Below are 16651 nucleotides of genomic sequence, written 5' to 3' on the forward strand. Positions count from 1 at the left end.
AAACTTGCTGCGTAACACGAGAACGTACCTCATTGGTCCTTGCTGAAGCTCAAACGTGATGCGTAACACGAGAATGAACCTCATTGGTCCTTGCTGAAGCTCAAACTTGCAGCGTAACACGAGAACGAACCTCATTGGTCCTTGCTGAAGCTCAAAATTGCTGCGTAACACGAGAACGAACCTCATTGGTCCTTGCTGAAGCTCAAAATTGCTGCGTAACACGAGAACGAACCTCATTGGTCCTTACGGAAGCTCAAACTTGCTGCGTAATACGAGAACGAACCTCATTGGTCCTTGCTGAAGCTCAAACTAGCTGCGTAACACGAGAACGAACCTCATTGGTCCTTGCTGAAGCTCAAACTTGCTGCGTAACATGAGAACGAACCTCATTGGTCCTTGCTGAATCTCAAACGGGCTGCGTAACACGAGAACGTACCTCATTGGTCCTTGCTGAAGCTCAAACGGGCTGTGTAACACGAGAATGAACCTCATTGGTCCTTGCTGAAGCTCAAACTTGCTGTGTAACACGAGAACGAACTTAATTGGTCCTTGCTGAAGCTCAAACTTGCAGCATAACACGAGAACGAACCTCATTGGTCCTTGCTGAAGCTCAAACGTGATGCGTAACACGAGAATGAACCTCATTGGTCCTTGCTGAAGCTCAAACTTGCTGCGTAACACGAGAACGAACTTAATTGGTCCTTGCTGAAGCTCAAACTTGCAGCATAACACGAGAACGTACCTCACTGGTCCTTGCTGAAGCTCAAACGTGATGCGTAACACGAGAACGTACCTCATTGGTCCTTGCTGAAGCTCAAACGTGATGTGTAACACGAGAATGAACCTCATTGGTCCTTGCTGAAGCTCAAACTTGCTGCGTAACACGAGAACGAACTTAATTGGTCCTTGCTGAAGCTCAAACTTGCAGCATAACACGAGAACGTACCTCACTGGTCCTTGCTGAAGCTCAAACGTGATGCGTAACACGAGAATGAACCTCATTGGTCCTTGCTGAAGCTCAATCTTGCTGCGTAACACGAGAACGAACTTAATTGGTCCTTGCTGAAGCTCAAACTTGCAGCATAACACGAGAACGAACCTCATTGGTCCTTGCGGAAGCTCAAACTTGCTGCGTAACACGAGAACGAACCTCATTGGTCCTTGCTGAAGCTCAAACTTGCTGCGTAACACGAGAACGAACCTCATTGGTCCTTGCTGAAGCTCAAACTTGCTGCGTAACACGAGAACGAACCTCATTGGTCCTTACGGAAGCTCAAACTTGCTGCGTAACACGAGAATGAACCTCATTGGTCCTTGCTGAAGCTCAAACTTGCAGCATAACACGAGAACGAACCTCATTGGTCCTTGCGGAAGCTCAAACTTGCTGCGTAACACGAGAACGAACCTCATTGGTCCTTGCTGAAGCTCAAACTTGCTGCGTAACACGAGAACGAACCTCATTGGTCCTTGCTGAAGCTCAAACTTGCTGCGTAACACGAGAACGAACTTAATTGGTCCTTGCTGAAGCTCAAACTTGCAGCATAACACGAGAACGTACCTCACTGGTCCTTGCTGAAGCTCAAACGTGATGCGTAACACGAGAACGTACCTCATTGGTCCTTGCTGAAGCTCAAACGTGATGTGTAACACGAGAATGAACCTCATTGGTCCTTGCTGAAGCTCAAACTTGCTGCATAACACGAGAACGAACTTAATTGGTCCTTGCTGAAGCTCAAACTTGCAGCATAACGCGAGAACGAACCTCATTGGTCCTTGCGGAAGCTCAAACTTGCTGCGTAACACGAGAACGAACCTCATTGGTCCTTGCTGAAGCTCAAACTTGCTGCGTAACACGAGAACGAACCTCATTGGTCCTTGCTGAAGCTCAAACTTGCTGCGTAACACGAGAACGAACCTCATTGGTCCTTACGGAAGCTCAAACTTGCGGCGTAACACGAGAATGAACCTCATTGGTCCTTGCTGAAGCTCAAACTTGCAGCATAACACGAGAACGAACCTCATTGGTCCTTGCGGAAGCTCAAACTTGCTGCGTAACACGAGAACGAACCTCATTGGTCCTTGCTGAAGCTCAAACTTGCTGCGTAACACGAGAACGAACCTCATTGGTCCTTGCTGAAGCTCAAACTTGCTGCGTAACACGAGAACGAACCTCATTGGTCCTTACGGAAGCTCAAACTTGCTGCGTAACACGAGAACGAACCTCATTGGTCCTTGCTGAAGCTCAAACTTGCTGCGTAACACGAGAACGAACCTCATTGGTCCTTGCTGAAGCTCAAACTTGCTGGGTAACACGAGAACGAACCTCATTGGTCCTTGCTGAAGCTCAAACTTGCAGCGTAACACGAGAACAAACTTCATTGGTCCTTGCTGAAGCTCAAACTTGCAGCGTAACACGAGAACGAACCTCATTGGTCCTTGCTGAAGCTCAAACTTGCTGCGTAACACGAGAACGAACCTCATTGGTCCTTGCTGAAGCTCAAACGTAATGCGTAACACGAGAATGAACCTCATTGGTCCTTGCTGAAGCTCAAACTTGCAGCGTAACACGAGAACAAACTTCATTGGTCCTTGCTGAAGCTCAAACTTGCAGCGTAACACGAGAACGAACCTCATTGGTCCTTGCTGAAGCTCAAACGTGCTGCGTAACACGAAAATGAACCTCATTGGTTCTTGCTGAAGCTCAAACGTTCTGCGTAACACGAGAATGAACCTCATTGGTTCTTGCTGAAGCTCAAACGTGATGCGTAACACAAAAATGAATCTCACTGGTTCTTGCTGAAGCTCAAATGTGATGCGTAACACGAGGATGAACCTCATTGGTTCTTGCTGAAGCTTAAACGTGCTGCGTAACACGAGAACAAACCTCATTGGTCCTTGCTGAAGCTCAAATGTGATGCGTAACACGAGAACGAACCTCATTGGTTCTTGCTGAAGCTCAAACTTGCTGCGTAACACGAGAATGAACCTCATTGGTTCTTGCTGAAGCTCAAATGTGAAGCGTAACACGAGGATGAACCTCATTGGTTCTTGCTGAAGCTTAAACGTGATGCGTAACACGAGAACAAACCTCATTGGTCCTTGCTGAAGCTCAAATGTGATGCGTAACACGAGAACGAACCTCATTGGTTCTTGCTGAAGCTCAAACTTGCTGCGTAACACAAGAATGAATCTCATTGGTTCTTGCTGAAGCTCAAATGTGATGCGTAACACAAGGATGAACCTCATTGGTTCTTGCTGAAGCTTAAACGTGCTGCGTAACACGAGAACAAACCTCATTGGTCCTTGCTGAAGCTCAAATGTGATGCGTAACACGAGAACGAACCTCATTGGTCCTTGCTGAAGCTCAAACTTGCAGCGTAACACAAGAACGAACTTCATTGGTCCTTGCTGAAGCTCAAACTTGCAGCGTAACACAAGAACGAACTTCATTGGTCCTTGCTGAAGCTCAAACGTGCTGCGTAACACGAGAACGAACCTCATTGGTTCTTGCTGAAGCTCAAACGTGATGCGTAACACGAGAATGAATCTCATTGGTTCTTGCTGAAGCTCAAATGTGATGCGTAACACGAGGATGAACCTCATTGGTTCTTGCTGAAGCTCAAACGTGCTGCGTAACACGAGAACGAACCTCATTGGTTCTTGCTGAAGCTCAAAAGTGCTGTGTAACACGAGAATGAATCTCATTGGTTCTTGCTGAAGCTCAAACGTGCTGCGTAACACGAGAATGAACCTCATTGGTTCTTGCTGAAGCTCAAACTTGCTGCGTAACACGAGAATGAACCTCATTGGTTCTTACAGAAGCTCAAACGTGCTGCGTAACACGAGAATGTTTATATGTGAATAAAAGTCTAAATTCATTCTTTTCATCATATAAAGCAACCGTGTCTCTTCAGAATTTTTTTACTAAACTGCTCAATTCATTTGGATTAGTTTTACAATCTCTTTATGAACTTTTTGAAGCATCAAAGTGGTAGTTGTGTAGCTGTCAATGGAGGGACAAAAAGCTCTCAGATTTCATCAAAAAGATCTTCATTTATGTTCCTGAAGATGAACGAAAGTCTTATGGGTTTGGAACGACATGGGGGAGAGTAATTAATGACAGAACTTTCATTATTGGGTGAACTATCCGTTAAAGTGTCAGAGTAATTAAATCATTTTTACTGGGGTGTGCTGGCCTAAAAATGAAATATTATGGAACTAAAAACCTTTCCAGAGTTTCTAGAGGCAATAGAAATGAGCGAAGGAAGTGAGGAGGAAACCAAACTACAGAGGAAGAGAAAGAGGAATGGAACACCACATACTACACGCTATACACTGCATACTATACACTATTATAAAAAAAAAGGTGTGTAAAAATTTGCTTTTTTTTTAAATGTGCATTTAAATTTTTTTGTGCATTTATTTATGCATTTTCTTTTGTCAGTCTCAAATAATGAGTCAAGAGGGAGATTCTAAAATGTGTGGCAGTGGCAGATACAGTCAGTGATATTGCATTATTGAATACAGTATCTCACACAGTGGATGAATTCAGAATAGCATACTTTTTTTTCTTTTTTTTTTTTTACTATTTCTGCTATATACACTACAGTTCAAAAGGTTTGGGTCAGTGCATTTTTTTAAGAGTACTTTTGTTCAGCAAGGATGTGTTTAATTGATCAAAAGTAACAGTAAAGGCATTTATAATGTTGCAAAAGATTCAATTTCAAAATAAATGCTGTTCTTTTGAACTTTCTATTCATCAAAGAATCCTGAAAAAAATGTGTATTGATTTTAGAATGATTTCTGATGGATCATGTGACACTGAAGACTGGAGTAATGATGCTGGAAATTCAGCTTTGTATCAAATAAATAAATTACATTTTACAATATATTCACATAGAAAACAGTTATAATAAATTGTAATAATATTTCACAATTTTTACTGTATTTTTGATCAACTAAATCCATCCTTGGTGAGCAGAAGAGACTTCTTTCAAAAACATTAACAAATCTTATACTAGAAACTTATACTAAATAGCTCTTAGTGCTATTTACCAGCACTAGAAGCAGGGTTCCTATAATTTTAGACCAATAAATGACAAATCCATGACTTTTTTTCAATTTTTTCCCATGACTAGCTTTCCTGTAGCTCAAGTGTTGGCGCTTGCAATGACAAGGTCATGTGTTCGATTCCCAGGGAAAGCAAGAACTGATAGCAATGTATAAATGTGTACCTTGAAATGCAATGTTAGTTGTTTTGGATAAAAGCGTCTACCAAATGCGTAAATGTGATTTAAATTTTTTTATTTTTTTTTTATTGGGAAGTATGGTATTGCGAACACAGGCATCTTGTGACCAGCGGGATTGAAACAACATGCTACATGTTAATAAGTCCATTTATAGAAATGCCAAGAAAAAGTGCCTATAATGAAAAAAACAAAAGCTCTAAAACATTTCGAGGTACTGACATCCTCCCTTGCCGACAGGATTCCAGCGATACTTCTGGCACAGTTGAACAGTTGCACTTTTCTCTGCCAGAATCATTGGCCACGTCTTTCTCTGTCTAATGGAAGAGTTATGATTGTTTAATCGAACCCTGCTGTCATATGGACCCTGCCACACTTAAAAACATCATTCTTGGCCTCGCCGCCTTCCTCAGGGTATGAATAAAGAAAGACAGAGAGCGTGTGCCAGAGGAGGAGAACGCATCCCGTCGCACACATCTGTGACCCAGCTTTACTTCTGGATGAGCTCCCAAACCAAGGCCATCTGCTGCTGTGATTTCATTAATAATGGAGCACCTTTGTGCAGAATGATGGCTTTCGGCGCACTTTAAAGCATTGCTGGAGGACGCTGGGACCCTACCTGAAAACACTCACATGCTTACTGCACTGAACATCTGAAGTATGGATGAGTCGCTGCATACGGTGAGGGAAAACCACGTTTGAGTAATTTAACCTTTCATTAATAAACTAAAATATTACTATTATAAACATGTAAAAAAACGAGAAAAACAAAACAAAACTTTATATCATGTAATAGAAATGTGCACTGTTATACAATAAGTGCAAAACATGTTTGAGCAATTTCATTAAGAAGCAAAAAAGATTAATCTTTTGAGAATTTAATAAAAAATGTGTTTAACTATAGGGAGAGTTAAAATTTCAGTCAAACCATGTTTAACATTTTATTAAGAGACAAAAATATTACTATTAGAAAATTGTAAGATAAACTTTGCTTAATTATACGATAAAAGCAAACCATGTTTGAGCAATTCAACATTTCATTAAAGAAACAAAAATATTACTACTATAAACAAATCATAAAAATGTGTTTAACTATTGGGAGAGTGAAAATCATGTTTAAAATTTAATTAATAAACAGAAATATTACTATTATAAAATAATAATAAAATGTGCTTAATTACATGATATGTGATTAATATTTCATTATTAATGTTTTATTAATAAAAAAATTATTATTATAAAAATGTAATAGAAATGTGCACTATTATACAATAAGTGCAAAACTTGTTTGAGCAATTTCATTAAGAAACAAAAAGATTATTCTTCTGAGAATTTAATAAAAATGTGTTTAATTATAGAGTGAAAATCATGTTTAGCCTAAAATTTCAGTAATAAATAAAAATATTACTATTATAAAAATGTAATAAAATATGTGCTTAATTATACGAAACGTGCAAAAAAAAAAAAGAGCAATTCAACATTTCATTAACAAAAATCTGTGATTATTTTTTTTTTTGCTTAATTGTAATAACTGCAACTTTTCATTATGCAAAATATGATTTCAAATTTTTTTCTTTCGATTTCTAGATGAAAACTGAGATTAATTTCCTCAAAGCATGCCCAAGGTCAGCTGAACTCTCTCTAACAGGCCAGGGTCAGTGTAAGACGAGCCACACGCCGCCGATCTGATTTATTCACAGGCTATTTTTAGTGCCACCAATTAGTTGGAACCGCAGTCGCGTGAGGACAACAGGACCCGTCCCCGTCTGATAGCCGTCTCTCCTGCAGCGTTCACACTTAACACACATCTGCTTCATCTGTCAGTCTGTCATCTCGCTCTCCACTAAACCACCTGGGTTTATATTTCACCTGACAGCTCATCCAAACACTTCCTCCTGAATTCATTACAAGGGAAGCAGTGTTTTCAGGGTGCCATTTTCTTAAAGGGATAGTTTGCTCCAAAAAAATTAATATTCTGTCATTTACTCACCCTCACGTTGTTCTGAAGCCGTATATGACTTTTACGATAATTCATTCATTTACATGCTGTTTAATGTTAAATCACGTTATTTTACATATGCATCAGGGGCCTCATGTATCAATCTTGCGTACGCACAAAAACTTTGCGTACGCCAGCTTTCACGCTCACGGTCGTATGTACTAACAGTGAAATTAACGCGAGAATGTGCGTTCCTCCACGCCAATTTCATGTCTGGCGTACGTACATTTCTCATTGTTTTTGTCCGTTGGCGACTCTTACAGGCAATGAAGTGAAGTTGCAAACATTAAACAACGAATTGTTCTACAAGTCTAAGCATTGCTATAAATTAGCAATTTATAAAATAATTGACATATATTGTCACACAAGCCTTATGGGAATTTTCTATTAATTATGCAATTAAGTAAGAACATATAAAAGCATGTAAACTGATACAACCCTTAGTCTATGGTAACGTCCACCTTTATATCAGGGTTATTTAGGGTGGGCCGTGTACAGTTGAGACATGTGTACAGTTGAGACACCTTAAATAACTTGCGTTTGCAGCAAGCACAAGTTGTGATTTTTTGCTGTGCACGTGCGTATTAGTGTCCTCTTTGATCGTGGGAAATTTGAACAACGGACGCATCTCCGATCCAAAGATATCGGGAAATTTTTTTTTTTCTTTTTTTCTAAGATATGACGTTCACTTCACCATGAACTCTCCACAATGAATAGCTTATTATCCTTATGTGACTGTTAAACGTAACTGGTATCACCACAAACGTTATTCTGTGCCCTAAAAACTGGCATATTTCATGACATTGTATCATGCAAGGTAATTGCAAAATTTAGAGAAATGTGCGAGGTGGCCAGCGGGGGATAGTTGAGACCCATATCTAGTAGAGAGTTCCGATAGAGTTCTATTAGGAAACACACTGTTTAGTTGTTCAGTGTTATAATAACAGGTTAAACGTCGTAATTAGCCAGCATAGGACGCAAATGAAAATATAATTTGATATTTGTGATATTTAAACTGTGTATTATTAATAAATATTGTTGTTACATATCTTGTTCCTGCTTTATACATTTTAACCAGTGCTAATTTAAATAAAATGAATGAATATAAATGGAGGAATAAACAAAAATGTTGCCCAATTGTTATTTTCTTTATTTGTCTTTATTTTTTATATTTACAATGAATGGTTAGTTACCTTTACATCATTAAAAATGGGTGTCTCAACTGTACCATGCACTGTCTCAACTGTACCACATATGGGTACAGTTGAGACAAAGTTAAGACAAAAAGCACCTTATTTTTATGAGATAATTGTGGAAAATATAAACTACTGGTGGGTATTATTGATTGATAATATCTTAGTCTACAAGCTAATGAAATGTCATGTGGCATGTCATGTGGAAATTCACTTCTTTTCAGTGTCTAATTTTGTGTGAAAAATCAAAACGCAAAAAGTGTCTCAACTGTACTGTCTACTACAGTGCGACTTTCAGAGCCCATCGCATTGACGGCATCAGCCAAACTCTCCCACTCATATTTTTTCCTTTTGTTATTAATTCCGGAGGACAAAGTTCCAAATTATTTTTTTATTTTTTTCGTTTCTACCTCAGATAGTAGCACCTCCAATTCACTTTCTGTAAAGTTTCGTTTCTTGCCGCCATTTTCTTACTGCTTTCTTTTGCCAAAGTGGACTCATTACCATATTTAAATTAATTTAATTAAAGGGAGGAGACTGGGTAGGGCATTGTGCTCGTGCATGTGCGCTCAATTTTACGTTAACTGGGATGTACAAAGAGAATATGCGTGGGATCCTTCGTACGCAGAGATTCATACATCTGGGTTTTTTTGTGCGTACGCACATTTACAGCTTTGTCCGTACGCAATGTTTTAGAATGAATTCAACGCAAGTCTTTGTACATGAGGCCCCAGCTTATTATGATATCGCTTGTTTCTGCTTTTTCTTCTCCTGTGTTTTGATCAGGAGATTCTGTGATTAACGAGATGCGTAATAGCGCCCCCTACAGTATAACAGTGAAAACACGGAAAGCCTGAAATATCCGCCAATGGAGGGAAAGAGTTGATATAAAGTTTAATAAGATAAAGTGATTTTCTGTGTGTATTTGGATGTGGTTGCACTGTTTGATATGCATCACACACATTTCGTTCATGTACAATGACACTTCATTACAGCGCAGTGTGACATTGAGTCGTTCTGACATTAATATCCATCAAGGGTTCAATGCAAGCACATGTTCAGCATGTTTAACAGCCTGAACTCGAGCATCAAGTGATTAGCATGACATGAACGTCTCATTATATGAGCAGTATAGCTAACAGGCCACAGAAGCCGTTTAGCACGTTACAGTAATACAAATATACGAACAGCAAGATTTAAGTAACTTGAAAAGCATCAAGGGACATGCATTAAGTAAAAATGTGTGTGTGTGTATTTTTGTGGTGGTCACTCACAAGGAAGGGTCGTGCACGAGATCTTTGAGGTTGACCCCGCTGCGGTCCTCAGCGAGATTGCGAAAGCAGCTGTCACTCACTGCAACACAAACAGAGAGATATACATGATGAGATGAGAGAAGAGAAGGATACACATGCTGTTTAAATAAAGGTACAGTAGATCAGATTGTTTTATTTAGTGCCATGTCGGCATTCAAAGCTACTTTCATTCATTGAGCAGATCTACTAAACATATGAGGTTATGTTCTCTACCATTCAAACGTTCGGGTCAGTAAGACTTTTTAAAGAAATGAACACTTTTGCTAACTTTTTAAAAGTTATTATATGGATATCGCACTCAAAAACATACATTTATAACCAACAAAGCTAAATATATATCGAATAGAAATTTCCATAACTTTTTAAGATTTAATTAATTTCACAGACAGTGGCGGAGCCAGAGGGGGGTCCGGGGTGGCACTGGACACCCCTGACATGCGATTGGCCACCCCGGGTGCCACCCCAAATTTTTATTTGCTACTGGCAGTTGCTGATGCTGATTAAAAAAAAAAAAAAAAAAAACGTTCGCCGGCAGCGCGGGCGCGGTGCGCGCGCAGTTTTCAAATGGACGAGCAGAGGACGAGAGATAGTCTTTCTTTTACTGTCTATGGAGATAGTTGCAAGAAGAAACCGAACTTCACCGAATAAGACAACATCATATTTGAAGTAAGTTTTTAAGGTTTAGCATCAGGGGGGTATGCTCCGAATACATTCGGCCTAATACACGCATATACAGTAGGCTACCTTGCCGTGTACGTTACAGTATACAAATGTTCTAGCTAATGTGAGGATAGGAGATCAAAACGCAGGCAAAGAAGAGCAGAAACAAACGATATCATAATGCGATCACTAGGGCTGTGAAGCTTTATGGGTGTAGGGTGTTGATGGACTCGATCTACTGTGTTTTGGTCATCATTAAATCTGATCTAGATGTAGTCTTTGATAAAAATGCGATTTTCTCAGCTTTTTGCTCATGTTGCTTTTTATGAAACAAACTTGCCAACATTCAAGTGTTGATAAAAAAGACGCACGAAGCTAGAACAAAACATAATATATTTTTTATTTTTAAAAGCACAGGGTCTGTTCTTTCTTTTGGTATGTTCAGATATTCATACAACAAAATATTCTGGGGTGCCATGAAATTGTGAAAATTACCAAAAACACCATTTTTTTTTATACTGGAAAGAGTTAAGATAAAAATGTTGGTAATTGGATGATGATTAGAATATGAATATGATTGGAATCATATTTTAAATTTGGCATATTTTTGAACAGGGTCAATTAAACATGAAAAGAAAGGGAGAGATAGGCTATAAGAGTTATTTTTAATAAGCACAAACATAGTCCAGTCATTTTATGAAAAAAGGTTAAACAAATTGCAACAGAAGCAAACTCAAATAATTTTGTATCCTCAATATGTCCTGAGTAAGGAAAAAAAGTCCCAAAGAATCCCATTAGGGGAAAGTTTTGAAAACTGTTTCTGGGTATTCACTTTTTATTTTACCAACCTTTTGTCTTCTGCATTCTCCTTACTCCTGTTCTTCCCTCAGACTCGTCCCCCAGAAACAGTCCCACGGACCCCGTCCAAAACCCCATCTCTTAAAAATTAATAAAGGCTGGTTTCTAAAGTACTTCTTCCTTCCTCTATGTGTTAATGCTCATGGGTAGCCTAAATGGGTTCCATTCAGACCTTAACATTAAGTATTTTACTGTTATATGTCAACAAGATTCAACAAGACATTTTCAACTGGCTATACCCAATGTTTAGATCTGTTGTGGTATTTATGCAAATTAGCACATACATAATAAGATTATTTGTCCATGTTTACAAACAATAAAAAAAAAAAACTTGTAATACATTTTTTGTTTGTCTTGATGTAAGTAATCAACTCAGTAATTTTCATGGTAATATTTAAAGGTTACAATTTTTACCCTATTCATGTGAGAGAAAGAATGAATAGGCTATATTTGGGTCTTTTTCGAAACTTTCCCCTAATGGGATTCTTCGGGACTTGTTTTTCTTTACTTAGGACATATTGAGGATACAAAATCAGTTGAGTTTGCTTCTGTTGCAATTTGTTCAAGGTTGACCCCCATTTTGGCTTAAAATGACTGGACTAACAGGCAGATCAGACCCCAGCCCTTGCATCACCACTGGCTAGTCAGAGTCAGTGTGGTCAGACTTCAGAACCAGCAACAGGTCAGAGCATCTACCAGACACAGGCAGTCAATCACATACCCAAATCAGGAATTTAAGTTGAGAAGATTTTGCCAGATTAAAAGGATAGTTCACCAAAAAATGAACACACACAAAAAAATATAAATTAAATAATTATAATTAGAAAGAATGATTATAAATTATTATAATGAAAGAATTATGTTGTGTTAAATCTTCCTAGGATAAGATTTTATATTGATGGGCAATAAAATTGTTTAAATTTTTCAAGTACATGTCTGCTTGATGCCTGCTATATCTAATTAAAAAATAATAATTTTTGTAAATGTGATTTTTTTTGTAAATAAATGCAGCAGTTCATAACAGACACGTGCTACGGTATCTTATCTCCTTGGTGCTTCAGCTTTGTTTTCTGCAAATATTTTGGATGGTCAACACTTATAGACACAAACAGAGTGACCCAATTCCTTCCATAAGCTTTTCCACTGTGTGTGTGTGTGTGTGTGTGTGTGTGTGTGTACTGTGTGTACTGTGTACCCCCGCAAGTAGCAGTGGCCACCCCCTGGCCACCCCATGTATAAAACTCTAGTTCCGCCACTGTTCACAGACTTCCTAAGATTGGTAAAAGTAGTAAAATGAAAGAATGAAAAGAATTTTTTTTAATATTTTTTTAATGATAAACTGAAATAAAATAAAAACATATAAAATGTAAACAAACATGTCTTATTTTAGAAATTGCATACATTGTGAATGCGGGTTCAATCAAATAATTAAAAAACATCTTACAGAGATTTATTTCAGATTAATCTGTATTATCTGTATTATTGTAGATTAATCCCCCTCCCATCTCAACAAATAATAAAAATAAAAATAAATACACATTAACACAATCTTTTATCACAGTTATTCTATTGATATCACTTCCTAAGATTGGTAAAACAAAGTGGTAAAATATTTTGGGGGATAAAATAAAATAAAATAGAAATTGCATTGTGAATGTGTTTTTTTTATTTGATTTTTTTATTAAGTAATTAAATATCTTACAGAGATTTATTTTACTATTTACTATGGTGGATACAAAATAAATAAATAAATAAATAAATAAAATATAATAAAATAAAATTCATGCACGCACACATGCAACTGCTGTATCCAATGCCAGTGAGCATCCATGAGTCATCATTGTGTTTACTGTCAGTATGACACTAGCAAAATGAAAAGCGTGTTATAGGGTGAGAGAGCTCTCAGAATCAGGCCAGTCCCTCGAGAGGTAACACATGATGAAAGAAAAGATCAACAGAAAGGAAACACAGGGAAAAGCTATTTTGGTTTTTGTGTAACAGCTCAAACACATGTGATCAGTTTCATTCAAGACACTGAATGAGACATACGGTCCACATGATGGTTATCTTCGGCACTGACAACATGCACTGAATCCTTCACAATAAGAGCGGTAATGTGAATGAATGAAGAAAGAAAGATGAAGTCAAGTTTAGTTTCATGTTGAGTTTAAAGAATCCACCTGGAGCAAAGAGTATCGTGCAGACTTCATCATGATACAGCGACACGCTGAGCTAAAGAGACGAGTTCAAACACGAGATCAGGAGAGACAGATAAAGACGCTGAGGAAGATGATGATCTGCTCTGGAATCAGGCTTCAAAGGAATGTTAATGCAGCCAGTGCGAGATAGAGAAGAAGAGGGAGAACATGTTCCTGCTTTTGTTGGCCGCTCCAGCGAATAGGAAAGCTGATGGATATCTGATTCACTCTTTTCTCTGGTTTACACAGTCATGGTTTCTATTCCAGTTCTAGGGCTGCACTAGCCTGGTAATACCAAACTCTGCTACTTAGCTTTGCTGCGTAGACAGAGTCTGGAATGGCATAATAGAGAAGTGTTTTCTCTCTCGCGGGGGGCGCTTCTTTAAAAAATAAAATAAAATAAAATCTACCGACCCCACATTTTAAACGGTAGTACAAAAACAGTCTAAAGCATCTCTAGCCATAGCACAGCTGCTCTGCTTTCAGTGTGAACAAAGGTTGGGACAGGGTATACGTTTCTTTGAACAAAAAGCATCAGCTAAATGTCAAATTAGTAATCAGAGCATGCAGGTCTGGGTTTAGTTAAGACCGTGAAGTATGGCTCCAGGACAGGGAACAGGTCCAGCGGCCCGATGCCAAACACATTCCTGCTGCTTCTCCATCTGTACTGCAACAGGGACGAGATGGAGCGCCTGACCTTTGACCTGACCCTCATCTGCCCTGATCGGGGAGAGCCGCTGTTATCAGTCTGAATGAGGACACAGTGCAGTACTTCATATTAAGTACACTTAACACATCACATGCACACTGATACCACGACTGCAGCCTGAAAAGTGCAATTTCACACATTACACACACTACATAATGCATTAATATGAGTAGTATGCTAGTATGCCACTGCCTCTAGCAGGAGAACATGCAAGCTGAAGAAATTTGGATCTGTTTTGAGTAACACAATATTCATTAATGTTGTCTGCCAAGTCAAGCATCATTATTTCTTGGGCTGCTTGATTTTGGGGGAGAAAATCTAATTGTGATTTCAAAAAAATATTGGTAAAACAATTCTGCACAATTGCACCAAACTTTTGTGATTATATATCAGTATGACTAAAATAAATGAATAATAATAATTATTATTATACCACCACCACCACCACCACCACCACCAACAACAACAACAACAACAACAACAACAACAACAACAACAACAACAACAACAACAACAACAACAACAACAACAACAACAACAACAACAAAAAAGATTAGTAGTTAAACCAATAACAATACATTTTTATTATCATTATTATAATACCAATGATAATATATATTTTTTAATATTATTATACCAATAACAATAATCATAATATTAAAAACCTTTTTATAATAATAATAATAACAATAATAATTCCAATAAGAAAAATAATCAATATTATTACTATTATTACAATAATAATAATAATCATAATAATAATGTTTTATTGTTATTATAGCAATAATAATAAGACTTTGAATAATAATAATAACAATTCCAAATAGAAAAATAATAATAATTATAATCACTCCTGTCATTATACCAATAATAATAATAACAATAATGTTTTTTATTGTAATGCCAATACTGATAATAATAATAATTATTACTATTATTACTATATATATATATATATATATATATATATATAAGAACAAAATAAGAAATATTACTATTGTAATATTTCATTGTAAAGTAAGACAATCTAGTATTTAAGAAATAGTAATAATAAGTAATAATCATATTTTATGTACAATATATATATTTATGGCTGTCTTAAATCCTTAATTTTCAAACATTGAACCATTAAACTTTTATTTGCAGGGAGGCCTTAAAGCTTCTCAGGTTTCTGTTTTATTTTGATTCATCATGCAGCCTTAATTACTTCTTTTGCTCATATTCACTCTTATGACAATAAACACCTAGAACAACAAGCTAAAACCATCAGTAACACCCACATCATGACAGCAAGTTTGCACAGACTAACACCTTGAATCTGTCTGTCATGTCAGAAATAAGCAAATGTTTGTTTGCATTTATTATGTCAGACTGCTGTTAATTGCATTATGCTAATTTTTCACAAGGTCACGTCTCGTTAGTTCTCATGTTTCCTTCAGGAGTCACAGCGTTCAGATGTGATGCACGCTCTCAGGTGAGGTAAACATGATCAGCAAACAAGACCAAAGCCAACAGGAAATGAGCCGATCGAACCTCTCAATGAGATAATTAGGAATGGATTAATTAATCAATGCTGAACCCAGAGCAAGAAAGCATATTATTCAAATGCCTCCGCAAAAGACCCCAATGACAAGTAATCCCGCGGGAGAACAGGAAACAACGAGGAAATGGACGAACAATGACTTTCTCTCTGACTGCAGTTACAAGGTGACAGAATCCCAAATGAGGTTCTTGCATCCTTTTGTTCTTGACCAAATACACTGCATGAAAAATCCATATATGGGATTATAGTGATATTTTATAGCAGCGTCATGAATATGGAAAAGGTTACCATGATATTGGCTGATACTACGCATACTATTTCTTCACTATGCATACTGATACTGATCACACTGACTATATGCATTTTTATGCATGCATCTGTGTTATTTTTGGTTAAGTAAAGCTATTAAAAATATAAAAACAAAACTTAAATTTATTTTATTTCAGCTAGTTGCCAAGGAAACATTTCTCATTTTTGTTTAGTTTATCTTCAAGTAGAAATAACTAAATTAATTAAACAAAAAGTAATACATAAAAATGTATAAAACACACACACACTATATTGCCCAAAGTTTTGGGACGTCTGCCTTTACATGCACATGAACTTTAATGACACCCCATTCTTAATCTGTAGAGTTCAATATGTAGTTGGCCCGCTCTTTGCAACTATATCAGCTTCAACTCTTCTGGGAAGGCTTTCCACAAGGTTTAGGAGTGTGTTTATGAGAATGTTTGACCATTCTTCTAGAAGTGCATTTATGAGGTCAGGCACTGAGGTTGGACGAGAAGGCCTGGCTCACAGTCTCCGCTCTAATTAATCCCAAAGGTGCTCTATCGGGTTGAGTTCAGGACTCTGTGCAGGCCAGTCAAGTTCCTCCACACCAAACTCGCTCATACATGTCTTTATGGACCTTGCTTTGTGCACTGGTGACC

At 37.6% G+C, this 16651-nt stretch overlaps 1 protein-coding gene across 7 annotated transcripts in view; it reads right to left on the reverse strand.

Annotated features, from left to right (window-relative positions):
* Positions 1-16651, reverse strand: part of gphnb (gephyrin b) — a gene marked incomplete at both ends in the record, with an annotated part of 93351 nt that overhangs the window by 47436 nt on the left and 29264 nt on the right. For all 7 annotated transcript variants that reach the window (XM_081378708.1, XM_081378707.1, XM_081378706.1 and 4 more), the window contains one exon: positions 9713-9791. In XM_081378708.1, coding sequence (XP_081234834.1) covers positions 9713-9791 — 79 coding nt within the window. The remainder of the gene's footprint in view (positions 1-9712; positions 9792-16651) is intronic.

This window comes from Scardinius erythrophthalmus (genome assembly GCF_964197995.2).
Source record: "Scardinius erythrophthalmus genome assembly, chromosome: 11".
Taxonomy (NCBI): Eukaryota; Metazoa; Chordata; class Actinopteri; order Cypriniformes; family Leuciscidae; genus Scardinius; species Scardinius erythrophthalmus.